At 44.2% G+C, this 19,805-nt stretch overlaps 1 protein-coding gene across 1 annotated transcript in view; it reads left to right on the forward strand.

Annotated features, from left to right (window-relative positions):
- The window catches only part of SEL1L3 (SEL1L family member 3), a 111,143-nt gene that overhangs the window by 20,811 nt on the left and 70,527 nt on the right, over nt 1-19,805 (forward strand). Inside the window, exons 3-8 of the mRNA XM_079767438.1 lie at nt 3,804-3,930; nt 6,136-6,257; nt 6,643-6,758; nt 9,661-9,719; nt 16,893-17,025; nt 19,319-19,451. Of these exons, the coding sequence (XP_079623564.1) occupies nt 3,804-3,930; nt 6,136-6,257; nt 6,643-6,758; nt 9,661-9,719; nt 16,893-17,025; nt 19,319-19,451 (690 nt within the window). The remainder of the gene's footprint in view (nt 1-3,803; nt 3,931-6,135; nt 6,258-6,642; nt 6,759-9,660; nt 9,720-16,892; nt 17,026-19,318; nt 19,452-19,805) is intronic.

Raw genomic sequence — 19,805 nt, forward strand, 5'->3', positions numbered from 1 at the left:
CTCCGTCTTCGTCTTTAAGGAAAATAAAACCCCCGCTCACCGCTGTCTTTTGAATGCCCCGTGCTTGGAAAGCATCATTGAGTTACCTGCGCTCTAGCTTTCCTTCTCCGGGTTGAAAAATCTTAGCTTGTTGTCCTCTAGGTTCTGTTTACAGATTTATAGTCATAGTTATTCTTTGCAACAAGACTATTTCTTAACTTCTCCACAAAGGATCTCAGCCGCATTATTGTGACATGTTTGATGCACACCCAGAGTAGGGCTTTGTTTCGTGGAAACGAATCTTCCCTGGAGCAGGTGCCTTAGTCAGGGCTCTGATCGCTCAGCTGAACCAAACAATGGGCTCCTAGACGTCCCAGCCACCCCACCCAAGGGTGATATGCAAAATACTTAATAACCAGGAAGAGGTGGGGGGTGGGGCTCAGTCAGTCCCCAGGCGCTAGCCCTAGTGCTGAAACAGGAGGGTGCTGGAGCCCTGCTGAGCCAGGCTCTGCCCTGAAGGAGAGGCCAGGGTGGGTGGTTGGTGGTGGGGCCTTGGACATATATCTGTATTTAACAACCAGTGTGGCCTCACAGGGGCATGCCAGCTGGACATCAGCCCTGGTTCTCGGGGAGGCCTGTGACATGTGATGTGTTTTAAGAACGAGCCCATTGGTCTGTAGTTGGAGACCGGTTTTGTGTCATACCTGGGTCCCTTATTAGCTATGCAACCTTCAACAAGACCTCACACTTTCCTTGTCTTCAAGGGAAGGAGTTTGCACCACATGATATCTAATGCCTCTTCTTGCTCTAAAATTAGAGGAAATAAAACAGCCAGGCAGGTGTAGCTCGGTGGTTGAACGTCAACCTATAAAGAAGGAGGTCACAGTTCGATTCTTGCCCCGAATGGGGAATAACAACCAGTGCCCAGCTTGAGGGCTCAATCCCCAGTAGGGGACATATAGGAGGCAGCTGATCCATGATTCTCTCTCATCATTGATGTTTCTATCTCTCTCTCCCTCTCCCTTCCTCTCTGAAATCAATAAAAATATTTAAAAGAAATGAAACAGTCAAGGAGGCGGGTTCCAAACCTGAACTTTTTTTCCTGGCATTTTATGTTTATGTTGTAATGATGGCCTTTTCCTACCCAACTTCCTCATTCCAGAGAAGCCAAAGAAATGGATCTGGGGGGAGGACCTGAAAGAAGAGAGACTATTATTTGGCTTCGGCAGCATGGGCCACATTCTAGAATTGTGGAACGTGTTGGGCCAAAGAGAGGTTCAAATCCCGACTTGGCCACAGCGATAGTCATTTGTTCGTTTATTCATTCGCTCACTCACTGAATATTTCTGGAGCTTCTGTCCAGTGTCGGGCCCAGTTCTGGGCTTTGGGAACGGAACAATGAATGACGTAACATCCCTGCCCTCGTGGAGCTTACATCCTAGAGGAAGTTGGACAAGCCACCTCACCCCTTTGGAGCTCAGTTTTCCCAGCTTTGAATTCTTTCTTGGTGATTGACACTGGTTGTTACTCCCCATTCTGGTGCCTAGGAGAGCCACCACTAAGCAGTTGCCTCACTCCAAGCAGCCACAGGCAACAACTAGCAAAGAAGCCCGTGTGTTCTCCTAGGCTTGGTGAATTTGGAAGTCCTTTCCTGCCACAACACTTCATTCTCACTCACTATTTTTAATTAAATGTAAAACCAATATACTACTGAAGGGAAGTTGCAATAGGACTCCACATCATAGAACTATTATTGAAGCTACAGATTTTATAAGAAAACCACCGTCACTTTGGCCTTGTTGGCTACAGAAGGCGTGTGTTCTTGTAAAATGATTTTAGATCTTTGGGTCTTAGGTTTTCCCTCCTGAGTGTCTTCGCTGCAAGTTCCCCTGCTCAGCCTGCTTTACTTTGATCCCGAGCCAAGGGCAGGCTCGTCAACATTCACTTTTCATTCCTTTCCCTTTTGGAGACCTCCTTTATAACACCGCCCTTTACTGGAGTCAGGTCGGGCAGAATCAAATCCTGCTCATTTGGATAACTACTGCTAATACCCACTGGATAACTCAGCAGCAATCGCTAGCAGAGGGCCTGGGGGAGGGGGGTCTGATATGGCCATCTGGTCTCTTCTGTGCCAATCAACACTGTGGAAGCCAAACCAGAGTTGGGCTGATATCAGCCTCTTGGTGATTTTTTTTCTCTCCCAGATTCCAAAGACACATTACAGTATTTTTATTTCTAATCCCCCCTCCCCATCCCCATTACCAACCAGCAAGTCCAATGTGCCCAACTTGAGCTCAAATTATAAAGAAAAAAAGTTTGAAGTGTTTCTGTTGGAAGTGATAATGCCACACTTTTGGGTTTCCAAATGCATCTGTACATAATGAAACAGGTGGGTTTGTGGGCACCGGGGAGATTTGGCTTATTTACTAGTAATTCTATTAGATATGTACACAGAAGTCTGAGATTATGAAAACTTTACTCCTATGATGTCCAAGTATTAATGATCCAGAGGTACCTCTTTCTATAATAAAACGCTTTTTTTTTTTTCATAGAGAAATGAGAGCTGGGGTGTTCATCATCCCAGACTGAGGCTCCCATGATTTGTGCCATATTGGCTTTTGGTAACTTGTACAGAAATCAAACCTTCCCTCTCCAAGAAGCCCAGGGAAATAGAATATTTCCACCATTTTAATCATGGGCGTTTAAACCGAGGAGTACTTTAAAGCAAGAGAAAAGTGATCTTTATTACTAGGTTGAGTTTAGTGAATTCATTCTTCTTTCTGGGGAGAGAGGTATAGGAAATAAGAAATTGACATTAGCCTTGTTTAAAGCAATAGGTATTAAATATAGATGAAGTAACTCAGTTATCCCTTTAAGATTTGTTATGGACACCCTCTTTTCTAGAGCCACAGAGTTCTCCCACATTAGCAAAATGAAGTGGAGGGCTCTCTATTTGGTTTTGAGGGGTATGGTTAGTAATATTTGCATAGGGTATTGTGTTGAGTATATTAGGAAAGTCTGCACAGAAGAAAAAAACATAACTGTGCAATTTTAAGAGCATGGATTTCTGAACCCAAACTGCTTGAGTTTGAATCCCAGCTCCACCTCTTATTATATAACCTCCTCTAAGACTCGGCATCTATTAAATGTGAATAATAATAGACCTCATCTCATAGATTGTTGTGAAATTAAATGAGATTTTTTTTCCCCCTGAAATGTGCTTTGCATATTGCCTGAGCATAGTCTAAGTGTTAAATAAAAGTCATTATTTTGGCAGCTGATCTTCCATTTCTTCACCTGTAAACTGGGGACAATAATGAGGATTAAATGAATGTATATATTTTGTACATTAAGTTATTATTATTTCATAGCATTGTGGACCATAGTGTATGCTGCTGACGTGTTAGCTTACTATTATGACACAAATTCAAAATGCTTTTCTTAGCATTAGAAGGACAGCATGTAAAATGGTTAAGCTCCTAGGAGCTGAGCTCGCAACGTGAAATTTGGATCCACCAGTTAGTAGCTGTGTGACCTTAGGCAAGTAATTTTACCTCTCTCTGCCTCAGACTTCTCTGTAGAATGGGGAAAATAATACAGTGTAATTTATGGGGCTGCTATGAAAACTAACTGGGATTGCTCTGTAACGTGCTGAGCAGGTGTGCCTGGTATATAGTCTATGTTTGAGAAATGTTTGCTAAGCTTTGCAGACTATTTCCTTTCAGTGCTTGACTGGAGCTAGGCAGAGGGGTCCAGGAAGAAGGTGAATTGGGAAGCAATGCCTTTCTGGAGATAATTGAAAGGCAGCGTCTTGTCTTTTGCAGATGCGGTCACCCTCCTGGGCTTTCTCTATGCCTCCAGTGGAGAGAACACAGGCATCGTGAAGAAGTTGCCGAGATTTCGGAACCGTGAGCTGGAGGCCACCCGGCTCCAGCGGATAGATTACCCAGTGTAAGAATGGGCAGAGGGTGGGGGCTGGGGGGACCATGCTCTTTTTGTTGTTGTTAATCCTCACCGAAGGATATTTTTTCCATTGATTTTTTTTAAAGTATATTTTTATTGATTTCAGAGATGAAGGAAGAGGGAGAGAGAGAAAGAGAAAGAAACATCAATGATGAGAGAGACTCATTGATCAGCTGCCTCCTGCACGCTCCCCACTGGGGATGGAGCTGCAGCCCAGGCCTGGGTCCTGTCTGGTAATGGAACTGTGACCTCCTGGTTCATAAGTCCACACTCAATCTCTGAGCCACGTAGTTGAGTTCCATTGATTTTTTTTTTTTAGAGAGTGGAAGGGAGGGAGGGAGGAAGGGAAGGAGGGGGGAAGGGAGGGGTGGAGGGAGGGAGGGAGGGAGGGAGGGAGGGAGAGAGAGAGAGAGAGAGAGAGAGAGAGAGAAACATCGATGTGAGAGACATATCAATTGGTTGCCTCCCACCTGAGCCCTGAAACCAACCCAAGCACCTGCCCTCGACCTGAAATCAAACCTGTGACCCTTTGGTGTGTGGGCCGATGCTCTAACCACTGAGCATACCAGTCAGGGCTGGCCATGCTCATTTTACCTGAGGGCCAGAGCAGGCGAGTGGAATCCCTTAAGAAGACAAGAAAAACCTCTTGCCGTATGCTTTGAAAAAATGTTGAGATCTACGTGGCTTAGGCAGAATTTGTGGACCGGAAAACTTCCAAGTATTCTTGAGTTATTCTTGCACTTACCAACCCTCAATTTGCCTTAGACTTTCCATGTCGCGGTCCCAGGAAAGACACAAGTGGGGGGCAAGGTGTGGGAGCCTGCGGCGTTTGCAGGGTTTCGAGGGCAGCCAGCCACAGCCAGCACAGATTGCCGCCTTTGTCCTGCCTTTTCTGTCTTGGAAGATTGGATGAGCTGCTGGAAATCGCACCACTTCTGATCTTCGTTGATTTCAGCAAAATCCCAGATATATATATTTTTTCCTTCCGCTGAATTAAAGATGCTGAAAATGGTTCCTGGTTCACCTCAGACGGGATGGATTTAGCAGAGTGATTTAATTCTTCCCCGGCTGCTGGCTGTAGAAAGATCTTGAGTCACTTTACTGAGCGTATGTTCTTGCTAAGCTTCCTTGTAATAACTTATCTTCATGAGCTTGCTCAGCTGGGTGGGTCAGGAGGGAGCTGTGTGGCACCATCTGTCTGCATATCTTACCACTGATTTGGAGGCCAGATTACAAAGCCCAGAATAAGCTAAAGGACTTGTTTGGCTATATCCCCAAAGAGCCCAAGGCCACTGCCACTTTAGCCCCAAACTGTGAATCGGTTCCTGGGAGGATGGAGAGAACTCTGTGCCTTTGTTTTGACCTTGATTCCTGTTTCATGTGCAGAATGCAGTTACTCCCCGTGCCCCATCTCTGAGCTGCTGGCCACTCACTCAGTGTGTGACACCAAGCAAGTGTTAGCAAATATTTGCTGAGTGATTGATGGGTCCTATATCTTGGCTAAAATCTATCCTAGTTAAGTTGATGACTGTTATTTTATCCTCTCTCCACAAATCACAGATGTACAATATTTTTTTTCCAACTAAAACAGCCCCAATTCAGAAATGAAATAATTAGATTAATTGTCCCATATTGGTCAGCCAGAACTATGATACTCAACCTAATGTATGCCTTAAAATAGTATATACGTGTCCCAATTAGCATTAGTGATGCCATTTGCAGATTACGATACTTTTTTCTACCTTACGCTTTTATCCTTGAAAGAGACAAAATTGCTCAGAAAGCCCTAATTATGTTTTTCTTTTAATCATCGAAATTAGAATAGTTTCTTATCAAATCACCCCTTATTAAAATCCAGATTCTCATTCTGTGTCTGGCTTTAGAAGACTTAATCAAGAATTCAAATGGCAGGCCTGTGAGGTTCTCAGAGAGGCACCGAAACAGAGGTTTAGGTGCAGGTAGAATGTCTGCCAGTTGAGTACCATGATGCTTAACTCCTGTCTTTTGCAGTTGCTATAACTATACCTCCTTTGTCTCAAAAACCAAGCTTCGCAAGCTGATCTCCCCGATGAACACCAAGGCAGATCTATCCCTTCATTAAAAAGAAAGCAATTTACTTGGTCATTGTTAACTATAATTACCTGTGCGTGGATGATACCAATCTGCATAATTTCCTCCCCCTCACTCTTATAGGTTTACTGTTTCATTGTGGCTTTATTTACTCCATTATTGCAAGGCCAGTCTCTGCGGGATTCTGTACTTTGTTGATTCCAACGAGATGTACGGCACGCCTTCTGTATTTCTTACCGAAGAGGGTAAGTATGAAATAGAACCTTAAAACGATATCGTCATTTTCTCATGCTCTGTCTATTGGCATCTATGTCTGTCTAGAATAAGGAAGATACTGTCAACGTGGCAATTTAGTGAGAGTGATGGGTTTTCAAATGCAGGCTTCAAATTAAACTTTTTTTTTTTCTGGAAGCTTAAAATAGCTGTCTCTTTACAAAGGAATGCACGCATGCAATTTTTTCTTTTCTTTTTTTCTTTCTGGTTTTGTTTTTGTTTAAAGGGAGAAGGAGCGTGAGCTAGTCTGGTAGCTTCTTAGGATAATTGTTGAAAAGGTGTAGCCACTACATTCACGCCTGAGTTTTGGGTTGTTGTTTTTTTGGTCATTTTCATGGGTTTTAATTTTCCTTTTAGGCCTCTTGCATATTCAAATGCACCTTGTCCAAGGAGATGACCTTGCTGTCAAGACGAAATTCACCCTGCCTTTGAAGGAGTGGTTTCGCTTGGATATCTCGTTCAATGGAGGCCAGGTACCTATGTGCGCTGCTCTGAGACGCCTGTTGGCATCATCACTTAATGTGAAGCCTGGCTTTAACGTCAGGAAGCAAGACAATCTCTAATAGCACATTTGTGGCAAATGATAAACTCCTTACAACTATACACTTTTTCAATCAAACTTTTATGGATGGAAGTTTAAATCAAAAGAATCCCATCCCATTTAATTGGGTCTTTAAAGTGCTTCTTTCGACCATACTGTGAATGAGTAAATAAAATAGCCGGCTCTATAGCCACAATTATCCGAGGAATCCAGCGCTTTTCCCCTGGCGAGATAGGCTTTGTGGAGATAAATGTGAAAACAGCACCAGCCATGTTTATATAGTGTCATTGGATCTACAGTTTTTGGTTTTTTTTTACAGAAATTTATTAGTTAGTGGAGTCAAGAAATTGTTTGACTGTTTTTGGCAGTTGAGACAATTGCTTATGTTTGGCATAAACAGACAAATAATAATGAACAAACCTAAGTGATAATCCTAGTGGGACGAAGGGTGTTTATCTACTTCATACTATTAAAAAAAATGTTCATAACTGTTTCAAACTCTCATAAGGCAGATATTATGGATTATGGCAAATCCGCTGTTATAATTGAATGCAATTCCCTTTTTCAATCTACACAATGTCAGTATGCTACTCTTTCTTCTGGTGACTTTATTTTCTCGTCGGCTTTCCTTATTGATTTGTGATTTTCCGGCAACAAAACTGGAAGAGACGTCTTGTTTGTCTCGTGTATTATTAGATGGTACGCAGACCTCCCTCGGTGGCCAGGTTTATCTCATTTCCTTTTTCTGAAGAGAAAAGAAATCAGGCCAGTCCTTGTTGCATTACTGAGAAGAGTCTGTGAGATGTTGGCTAGGGTTGTTTTTATGTTAGTTTATTTCTTTAACGATGTTAGGTGACATCGCTGTGGTCCGTGTTTTAGCTTCTCATTTCCATGACCATTTTGATGGCATAGCTTGGTTGCTGCTTTTCTCCTAACGAGGTCAGCTTAGGACTATGTGTCACTTAGGTATCAAATCATGTTAGAGCAAAGCACAGATCTTATTTTGCACCTGCTGTATGCAAGACACTGTGCCCAAGCAGCTTATAGACTATTTTGGGGATTAACATTAAGCGGGTGAAGGGATGTCATAAGGTGAGCTTAATTGCCAAATGACTCACAGTGATTCGGAGATGAGAGACAGCGCTTCATGCTGGGATGCTCAGGGAAGCTTTCACAGAGAAGGTTCCTACGGATGGGCAGATTGAGATGCAGAAGAGAGCCGGGAGCATCGTAGCATATTGCTGCGGGTGAGCGGATAAGCCAGTTTGACCAGAGTAGAAATTTGTAGACCACGGGACACTAATAGTAGAAAACACTGTCTTCAGGGCTAGCATGTGGAGAATCTTGATTATCATGGAATTTGGGTTTCTGCTTGCAAAGCAGCAGGGTGTTGTGGAAGCTTTGAGAGCAGAAGAAGAGTAAATCAAAGTAGTTCTTTAATTAAAGAGAAGGATTCAATGGCAGAGCACATGCTCGGATAAAGCAGGAGAGAAGAATTAGGCAGGCCAGATGGGGTGGAAAGAAAAAAGATTTTTTTTTTCTAGTAGACTTTTTATCTGTTTCCTTTCCATTCCATCAGTTCTGCCTAAAAAATGTAGGTCCCGAAACAATACTTAATTGTTTTCCTACACAAAATCCATCTCTGTGGTGGGACGACCATATTCATCACTTTGACTAAATGGACAAATTGAATGAAAGTGAATGGTTGGTTTAGAGAAACAACTGGTTTGAGTCATTTCCTTCATTTTGTAGTTGGCTGAATTGGGTTGGTTTTTATGGGCTCGTTTGTCTTTCAGGGACACGGTGTTGTAGGCACATCTTTGAGAACCTAGTTAGGCCCGCACATGTTTGGTAAACACTGGCTCTGGGCTAGCGCTAGGAGGGTAAAGAGCTTCTTAACTCTAGGCGTTTGTGTTGGAATCCAAGATGCCAAGAAGAATACATGACATTTAATGACAGCTGATAACATCCGGGACACAAACATTGTCACCATTGAAATGACTTGGGAAAAGAGAGTGGGAAACAGCAGTGCGTGAAGCCAGTCGGCGCCAATTTTGTCTCCCGCCCCCACCCCGCCCCCCAAGGCTTTCATGGAATTCGAAAAAAATTTCAAAAACTCCTTGTAGTAGTCTATGCATTTTCTGTCTTCCTTCCTTCCTTCCTTCCTTCCTTCCTTCCTTCCTTCCTTCCTTCCTTCCTTCCTTCCTTTCTTCCTTCCTTTTTTACGATTTTTAAAATTGATTTTTAGAGAGAGGAAGAGAGAAACATCAATGTGAGTGCAGAACATCCATCGGCTATCTCTTTGGCTTGTAGTTTGGATATCTCTGAAACCCACCAGGAAAAACTGCTTTACAGATCTTTTTACTATATCAAGTCATTTAGAGAAATTAAATTTCTTAAGTCTTGCCCTCGCTGGTTTGGCTCAGTGGATAGAGCGTCAGCCTGTGGGCTGAGGGGTTCCGGGTTCAATTCCGGTCAAGGGCACATGCCTGGGTTGCGGGCTCGATCCCCGGTGGGTGCAGAAGGCAGCCAATCAGTGATTCTCTCTCATCGTTGATGTTTCTATTTCTCCTTCTCCCTTCCTCTCTGAAATCAACATATATATATATATATATATATATATATATATATATATATATATGTATTTTTTTAAATAAATAAATTTATTAAGTCTTAAAATACACACAGGGCTAGTAAACTGTTAATTTCATTTTTGCAGAAATTGATCAGGCAAAAGGCTATGCACCCCTTTTTGAGTAATTTATATCCAGGACTATATTTATGATGTGGGGTGTTAAAGCATAACTGATTCTTGTGTACCTCTCCCACCACAGGTAGTAGTCACCACCAGCATTGGACAGGATTTGAAAAGTTACCACAATCAGACCATTAGGTAAGTGTGATCTTTCTTGCGATTCAAATGTTGCTGAATGAGGGTTAAGGAATCTTCATGCCTTAGCCTTCAACCCTAACGTTATTTGTTATTCTCACACCTCCTTATTCAGCTTTCCAAGCATGGACTAGTCTGCCCTGTGGCTAGTCTTTGTACTTTTTTTTTCTTTCTCCTTTTTACTGCCCACAAACTCTTCCTTTTGCCCCACAACCTTTTTTCCTAAACAGGAGAAACTACTTCTCTCTCCAGACCGCATTGTAAATTCTTTCTTTCATGGCACTTTGTATTATTCATTTTCTTTGAAATTATCTTCTACGAAGGATTCTGAAAAATAAATCAAAATATTAATGTTGCTTATTGAGAATGGTTGGTAACGTTGGCCTAGTATAAGACATAAAAGCAGACAGTCTTCATATTTATGTTTATAATCTAAATTTGAAATGTATGCAACTATTGATATTGGTGTAACTTTTCATCTTTATAGAACTGTTCTCTATAAGAGTTATAGAAACTGAGAATTGGGTCCCTTGCCTTGTATTTCATAATTTTTTTTTTGAATTTGCTTCTTTATCCCTGTATAATAGCAGGTGTTAGTGGCAGAACCACGGGGCAACCTTCTTTAGGAACTCAGGATACCTCATCATATAGTTTGATAATCCTATATAAGAAAAGCCTAATATGCTAAGTGTCCAGTTGGCCAGTTGGCCATTCAACCAATCAAAGCGTAATATGCTAATGATATGCTAAGGCTGCTCAACCGCTCGCTATGATGTGCACTGACCACCAGGGAGCAGACACTCTGACTGGTAGGTTAGCTTGCTGCTGGGGTCTGGCCAATCAGGACTGAGCAAGATGGGCCGGACACGCCCTGGAGCCCTCCTGCGGTCCCTCCCCAACTGGCCATCCTCCCTCATCCCAATCCCACAGGCCAGGCCGAGGGACCTCATTGGTGCATGAATTCATGCACTGGGCCTCTAGTATATATATAACCAAATGCTTAAGAATGAGTCTAAAGAACAGAAACAAAAATTACCAGCTTCGAACATATAGTATTTTTTAAAATGTATCAGGACAGTTGGACACCTTGCCTGGGCTGGGGTCGAGGGGTCATTCCTCCCCCCTGTAGTCATTGACTACACCAAGCACAAAGCTGCCTTTTCAAACACCTCCATTCACTCAAGGCCCCTCACAACTCATATTTTCTTGAAAACCAATTATTACTGCAAGGAAAGCAAACAGGAGGAGACAGGGAAATAAAGGAACATACTCTCTACTCTCTCCCCTCCATTTCTGTTTGCATTTAAGCCAAGCTGATTCCTTTTAGGCCCTGGACACATAGAACAATTCTTAGTGTCATGGCTGGATTAGAGGATTAGAGTTATATGAAAGGCTAAAGAAGTGTTATTCCTTAACGTGCACAGATAGGTCAGTGGTGACTTGATAGCTCTATTGTACGTAGACCAAGGCCCAAGACTGGAGCAGAAGTCTGCATGTGCACTGACTGGATTTAGACCAGCCCAAAGGCAGTTGGCAGGTGTGAGTTTTGCTGTATAACAGGTGGCTGTGAGTTCTTTTCTGAAGAGTGCAAGAATAGGAAGGCCCGCGAGTTTGTTTTGGTGAAACGGATGATAGTGGCTCTTTGGAAATCCCTCGAGTGCCCTGTAAAGGGGGCTCCAGAAATTCAGGGTGTGTGTTTCAGGATATGAAGTCTAAAATAATCCCTCCCTCAGCCTAGCCCAGCCAGCATAGCTCAGTGGTTGAGTGTCGACCTATGAACCAGGAGGTCATGGTTCAATTCCTGGTCAGGGCACATGCCTGGTTGTGGGCTCAACCCCAGTGGGAGTTGTGCAAGAGGCAGCCGATCAATGATTCTCTTTTTAAAAATATATATATTTTTTATTGATTTTTCACAGAGAGGAAGGGAGAGGGATAGAGAGTTAGAAACATAGATGGGAGAGAAACATCGATCAGCTGCCTCCTGCACACCTCCCACTGGGGATGTGCCCACAACCAAGGTGCATGCCCTTGACCGAAATCGAACCCGGGATTTTTTAGTCCGCAGGCCGACGCTCTATCCACTGAGCCAAACCAGTCAGGGCTCAATGATTCTCTTTCATAAATCATGTTTCTATTTCTCTCTCCCTCTCTCTTCCTCTCTGAAATCAATAGAAATATATTTATTTGAAATAATCCCTTCCCTTTCTCCCTTGACACCCACCTCCAGCCCCAGGACATTTATGACCACCAATTGAATTTCATTGGCTCTTTTTCATTTTTTTTATGTAAAGGCTTTCTTTCCTTCTAAATTCCAGAAATCTAGAGGCTGACATGAGTGAATCATAGACGCAGAGGTCACAGTATGATCCAGAGCTGGGAACAGGGTGAGGAGAGAAAGGGGGGAAAAAGCCCACCACCCTCAGTATTGTATTAGTTTGCTGGGGCTGCTGGAACAAAGTCCACAAACTGAGTAGCTTCAACCACAGAAACGTATTGTCTCGCAGTCTAAGTCCAAGGTCACGGTGTTGGCAGAGCCATGCTCCCTCTGAAGTCTCCGGAGACGGGTCTGATCCAGGCCTCTTTCCCAGCCCCGGCAGTTCTTTGACACGTGGCAGCATAACTCCAGTCTTCACATGGTGTTCACACGGTGTGCGTGTCTGTCTTTGCCCAAAGTTCCTCTGATTATGAGGACCCCAGGCACATGGGATTAAGGGCTCCTAGTATGGCCTCCTCTTAAGTCACTACATCTGCAATGACCCTGTTTCCAATAGGGCCACATTATGAGGCCCTTGGGAGTTCAGACTTCAACATATGAATGCTGAGGGGGGATACAATTCAACTCATAACAATAATCTTGGTAACTAACATTTACTACGATATTTTCTACAATCAAAGTTAATGTCAGGACTCCATAATGAACAGAATATCACAGTGTTAAGAAAAGACAAGATCAGTGTGGTCATAGAAGATTGTAGAGATGAGGGCTGGTTTCCCAGTACGTATTCATACCAATCCAACATCCCAGGTAAAACACCGAAGTGAGTCCTTACCTGGCAATACTGGCAGTGCCCACACCCAGGAGTGCCCTCCCCACCCTCAGCTGCCCTTCCCTGATCCCTGGAACCTCTCCCATCAAACTAAAGAGTTAACGCCAGGCCCACTGGGGTCCTTGTGGTTAGATATTTGCAGTTGCACTTTCAGAGTGGGCCAAGCCAGTGGACTAAATAGTCCAGATGTTTCTAGAGGTTCCAAGGAAAGCCTCTTCACCTTCCTTTCTATTTGTTCTTGAAGTGCAAACATAATGACAGCTGCTCTCCCACAGCAGTGGTATAGGAAGGTCAGTAACTGACTGCTCAGAAGTGCAGTGCTAGACATGCATGAAAGGCTGCCAGTAACACTTGGTGGCAGGTAACAACTGAACACCTGTATAGTGTCAAATTCATTCACCCATCCATCCGCCCTTCCATCCGTCCTTCCATCCACTCATCCATCTGTCCGTCCATCCATCCATCCATCCATCCATCCATCCATCCATCCATCAATCCATCCATCCAGTTTCTATTCACTCATTCAGCACAGCGGCCACGTGGCAGACACAGTGCTGGACTCGGACCAAATACAGTCAGCCCCTGCCTTCCTGGAGCTACGAAGTCTAGTGGGGGAGACAGATCTTCGGCAAATACACAAATAAATTTAAAATGACAAATTGTGGCGAATGCTGGGAAGGAAAGGAGTAAGGCAGCCTGAGAAGATGACGAAGGGTCAGCATTTAGAGCAGGTCCTGAGGGAATGACATTAAAGATGAGAATTACTCTCAGGAGTGAGGGGGGCGGCTGGTTGGCGGCTCCAAGTTCCCCTATGAAAGCCCCCTCGAGCTGGAGCTGTTTCCTGATCCTGAGTGAGGTCTGGTTAACAGCACTGGCTGCCCATGCTCTGCAGTTATTGCCCAGGAAGCTCTCCTACGTCCAGATGAGAGTAGACGTCTGCCAGTGTGTCTGAGGTTTTCGAAAGGAACCAGCCTGGGCTCTGGACGATCCAGCTCAGCTCTTATGTCAGAGAAATGGATGACCATCATGCAGTGCACCCCACAAGGAATCACTTGCAATGAGGATTTTAGAGGAGAAAAAAATGTTGGAGACCAAGCTGGAAAGATCTCCTATTTGGTTATATTATAATCATGATGAAAAAACTAAAAAACATAACCCAGTACCATAGGCACCAAGTAATTTATTGTTCGTCAGTTAAAGCAACGTTCTTTAAAAAGATACCTTAACCATTTTATTTTAACTAAAAGATAGAAATGTACAATCATTGTTCGTATTCCTTTGAATACGAACCTCCCGATCAGAGTTCTCTCTGATCTTTTGAGTAAACGGCATGCAGTGTCTGTTTCTTCCAATGAAAAGGAAACAAAGACACTTGTAAAATGATCAGAGCCTAAAATCCATCTAGATGTCTTTGATTTCTTTTTCCATTCTTTTACAATTGTCTTACTTCCACAACAATTTTTCAGTAACCTTTTTTTTTTTTTTTTGTCAGAGAGGAAGGGAGAGGGAGTGAGAGATAGAAACATCAGTGATGAGAGAGAATCATTGATCTGCTGCCTCCTGCACACCCCACACTGGGGATCAAACCCACAACCCTGGCATATGCCCTGATGGGGAATTGAGCTATGACCTCCTGGTTCATTGGTCAACGCTCAATCACTGAGCCACGCTGGTTGGGCAGTAACCATGTTTTAACTGAGTCTCCTCGAAGTATTCAACTCAGAATGAACAACTTCTTTTTTTACAGAATGAACAACTTCTGCTCCACCCATATTTTATTGGGTAACATAATATTTAATTATATTGTACAATTAAGTGACCATACAATTGGCATTAACATGTTTGGAAACAAACACATCTGACTTGTACGAAGCATATCACTCAAGAGGTGGTAGAAAAAGTCCCACAGTGGTCTAGGCCAGTGATGGTGAACCTATGACACGCGTGTCAGCACTGACACGCGTAGCCATTTCTGATGACACTCGGCCGCATGCCGAGGATGAAACATTTGCTGCTCCTGAGGATGGAACATTTGCGACTAGAGTCTTGGAGTTAGTTTTTTCCTCAAAGTGACACACTACCCGAGTTATGCTCAGTTTTTTGGCGAAGTTTGACACACCAAGCTCAATAGGTTGCCCATCACTGTTTAATAATAATCATCATAAAGTTATGGTGCCTACTATGTGCCAGGCACTGTTCTAAATGCTTTGTTTAAATACTAGTTCATTGAATCCTCTCAACAACGCTGTAGACAGGTATGATTATGATGTCCATCGATAAAATGAGAAACAAGGCTCTAGTATGCAGGGATGGGCTGTCAGGGGAGCGGGCGGGCTGGTTAAGCAGGGTTCCTGAGAGCTTTTACTCCAGAAGCATTGCTTGGTACCCACGGGGTGCCGGGCATTGTCTCAGGAGGGCAGTTCAAGTCTTTCCAAGGCCTTGGAAAACAGTCAGTGCACAGCTCTGAGATAATAACTTTGTGGTCCCACCTAAAAAAAGCGGGGGGAAGAGACCGTCCTCTTCTCCTGGTCCTTCAATTCTGAGATTCTGCAAAGAGAACTATGGGGAGAGGAAGCACTTCTTTTCCATGTGAGTTGCCTTTGTCTAAAGCTCAATCCGGCGTGCTCATTCCTCATTTGGTTCTGTCTGCACGGGCCCATCTCGGGCCCATCTAGTCACTCTTTTGTCTCCCTCTCCAGCTAGATGTGCCTGCTAAGGGTCAGGTTCCTTGCTAACAGTCAGCCCCCCCCCTCCCCCCACTCCCTGCTTGGCTTTTGTTGATGCAGCCGCTGGTAGCTTTCTCTGTCCCCACGAGCATCACCCTGGCCCGTTGCCCCCGTGGCTCGCTGGGCTCCTGGAGGCCTACCTGACATTTTATGCTCTTTCTTTCTGCTTCCATCTGCCTTCTGCGCTCCCTGGCTCTTTGCTCTTTGCCTGGCTTGATGTCCACCCCCACCCACTTGCTGGTCACATATGCTCTCATCGCACCTTTCCTATTTTAATTTTTAAATAAATAGGCAATTAATGCACATGGTTTAAAAAGAAATTAAAATGATATGAACAGGTCTACAGTTAGATGTCTTGCCTCTCTCTCTGCCCCCATCCATTCCACCCCTAACATCCCCAGGGCACCCTGTGCCATGAGGAAATACTGTATTTGTTTCCTGTATACTTACAAAGTTTTTATGCAAATACAAAAAAATATATTCATTTTCCTCTTTCGTAGGTTAAAAGTATACCCTTTGTTCTGCACTTTTGTTTTTATATTTTTCACTTAGCAGTGAATTTTGGAGATCTCTCCAGGTCAGCGCACTGAGTCCCCATCCCTTGTTTAAGCTGTGTAGTGAGAGAGCTCACGGCCAGGCCCCAGGATGGATGTGGTCAGTCCTCACTGACAGACATCCGGAGCCCTCCAGTCTCTGGTGAATATAATCAAGGTTGCAAGGAACAGCTTTGGGCATTTTATTTGTGCTAACTCAGTTTTCCTTCCATTTTCCTTCCTGATCCTTTGACTCTTTGAGGACAAAGCGGACTTTCGTTGTGTCACCTGTGCTGACCTTTTGTCTTTGGCCAAGACCTTTGACCTTGCTGTGGCCTCCTCCTTCTAACTGAATTTACATAAATTCTTATTTAATAGGATATGTTTTTAGTTTTTCTCCACAGATGCCTTCTATCCATTCAACAAGTTTTTTGTGTGTGTGTGTTTTTTTTTCCTGTTAGAGTGCAATAGTTCCTGTTATGGCCAGCAATTCTGGGTAATTTTAATGATTCCAAACAGTTTCACCAATCTCAATAGCCATTCCTTTTTGACAGTGAGCCAGGTACTCAGCTAGACGTTTTATGTCTTTCTATTCACTTAATTCTTTTGATGATCCTATAAGTGAGGAACTAACTTACTAATAATAAAACTCAGTCTCAGAGAGGTTAAGCCACTGGTCCGAGGTCACACAGCTGGTAAAGAGCAGAGTTGGAATCGTAGCCCAAGCCTGCCTAACTCCACCGTCATCTCATCTGCTAGAACTCAGAGTGAAGGGCCTGTGGGAATTTGGGCTAAGTTAATGAGGGTCAATGCAAGAGTTTCTTTTTCAAAATCTGATTCAAAGCACAGAGCCTTTGTGTTTTTCTGTAGGTTCCTGGAGGACTTGCATTATAATGACACTGCTGGGTACTTCATTATCGGAGGGAGCAGGTATGTGGCCGGCATCGCAGGGTTTTTCGGACCCCTGAAATACTACCGCCTCCGCACCCTGCACCCTGCACAGGTGAGCCCTAGGGATCGAGGCGAAGTTGGTGGGTGCTCATGGGTGTGTGGCTCAGGCTTGGAACCCTGGGGAAACAAAAGATTTATTTAAGCGGGATCTCTCATCGGCTCTGTCACCAAACATTATTAATATTGAGTCGTTTCCCCTAGCTAACACGATAATAGATTTCTGTTAACGTTTGGTTCATTTAGTACTCATAAAATGGAAACCATTTACTTCCTCTGTTTTAATAACCACTGGCTTAATTATAGAGTAGGTTTTTATCAGGCTGTTGCCCATCCAGTGATTAAACTAATGAAAGGAGAGAGTCTTAGTTATTTGGTAAAAAGCTCCCGTTAGATGCTATTTTTTAAAGTAGCAACGGAGCAGCCTCGCTAGCAGATGAGGTTCTGTTCACCACGCCCTTCAGAAACTCGGGCCTCCCGCTCACAGCAGAGGGCTTCGCAGCTGCTGTTGGATGGCTCTCACCTCCAAACCCACCCCCCAAAAGCACCTGTCCAGGTGCCTAGGCCAGCCCCTGGGGCTGCTGCCCAGGGAGGAGGCTGCCCCACCATGGCCTTCACAGCCATTGTTTTCTCTGCTTTTGTAAAGAGATCACTGAAGCCGAAACCGGTTTGGCTCAGTGGATAGAGCGTCGGTCTGCGGACTGAAAGGTCCCAGGTTCGATTCCGGTCAAGGGCATGTACCTTGGTTGCGGGCACATCCCCGGTGGGGGGTGTGCAGGAGGCAGCTGGTCGATGTTTCTCTCTCATCGATGTTTCTAGCTCTCTATCCCTCTCCCTTCCTCTCTGTGGAAAATCAATAAAATATATTAAAAAAAAAAAAAAAGAGATCACTGAATACCTGAAAAAGGAACTTTCTTTCATTCCTGTGACCCCGTGGGGTTTGTTCTGGAAAAAGCAAGAGTCACTAGACAGAGTCATTGAGGGAAAAATGAGGATCCCTACCACCCATGGTGCATCTTAGTGCCCCAAGGGAGAGACCTCTATGAAGAGGAAAAAATGAGATTTATTCATTTGTGCGGCCAATGCTTATTGAACACCTACTCTGTGCTAGGCTCTGTGCCAGGTGCTGAGGTGTCCAAGGTGAATTAAGATAGTAGCTTTCAGCTTTGCGCAGTGGCAGTATCGTAGCCAATGAGGTTTATCCAAGGTGTGATTATTGCTAATTGGAAAAAAGAAAATAAGATAGTAGCTTTCAAACTTGTTTTTTGAAGGTGGTCCACAATAAGAAATTTATTTAATATCATGAACAGTACATATGTATGCCCATATATACACACACATATACATATATACACATACATATACACACCCTTGCTACGTTCAGTGTACTGTGTTTTATTTTATTTTTTTAAATCACTGCTTGTGACAGCCACTAAAGTGATTTCATAACCCTCTAATGGGTCACAACCTATATTCTGAAAACCACTGAGTTGGGACAGGCCTTTATATATATTGATTTCAGAGGGGAAGGGAGAGGGAGGGAGAGATAGAAACATCAATGATGTGAGAGAAACATTGATCGGCTGCCTCCAGCACACCCTCTTTCCCCCCCCCCCCACCCCCAGGGTATCAAGCCCACAACCCAGGCATGTGCCCTGACTGGGAATCGAACCGTGACCTCCTGGTTCACAGGTCAATGCTCAACCACTGAGCCACACTGGCCAGGCCGTGAGACAGGCCTTTTTTCTTAAGGAGCTTCCTTATCTCTCTTAAGCAAATATGTAATGAAAGAATGTGGTATGTGCATTCATTCAGATGTGAGCACAGTTTGGGAGCACCGAGGTGGGAACATGGATGAGGGCAACCAGGTGATGGTGGGGTAGGCTGTTAGGGAAGCTTCCCGGAAGTGATGACCTTGAATCTGGCCCTTGGAAGTTGAGTAGGAGCCTGCCGAGCAGAGGAAAACAGGAGAAGGGCTCCCAGTCAGCTGCACAGCACAGGTAGACTTCCTGTCCCTTGAGAACTGAAGGGGAGATGAATATGATTTTCTGGGGGCAGCATGCGGTGGGAGCAAGAAGAGGGTGGAGGCCTGGCCTCTGGGAAAGCCTGGCATTTAAGAAGCTCTGCGGAGGAGAAGATGCCACAAAAAGAAGCCAGAAGGAAGTGGCCAGAGCCAGAGTGTCCTTGAATTACACCCTCCCTTTGCAAATCCAGATTGGATGATCTGAGTACAAACAAGCCAGCTGGTAATGTCAGAGGGAGAAGGACATCAACCCGGACATAGCCTCATAGGTATTTGATGGGTGTTTGATGACAATTGATCACTTGATTTTCTTGCCTACTTATAGATTTTTAATCCCCTCCTTGAGACGCAACTTGCTGAACAAATCAAGTTATATTACGAAAGGTGTGCAGAAGTTCAAGAAATAGTGTCTGTGTACGCATCCACAGTACAGCAAGGCCGCGGGACCCAAGAAGCATGTAAGTATTGAGCTTCAGGAGAGCAATCTTTTTTTAAAAATATATTTTTTATTGATTTCAGAGAGAGGAAGGGAGAGGGAGAGAGAGATAGAAACATCAATGATGAGAGAGAATCATTGATCGGCTGCCCCTTGCACTCCCCGTACTGGGGATTGAGCCCACAACCTGGGCATGTGCCCTGGCCGGGAATCGAGCCGTGACCTCCTGGTTCATAGGTCAATGCTCAACCACTGAGCCACGCAGCAGGGCCAGGAGAGCAATCTTTAGCTCTGTGCATCTGTGTCAACACGTTTGGCTTCTTTCTGACGGGGTTGGGATGGAACATAGATGACTTGACCGATGGGGAGAAGTATG

This window comes from Cnephaeus nilssonii (assembly GCF_951640355.1).
Source record: "Cnephaeus nilssonii genome assembly, chromosome: 1".
NCBI lineage: Eukaryota > Metazoa > Chordata > Mammalia > Chiroptera > Vespertilionidae > Cnephaeus > Cnephaeus nilssonii.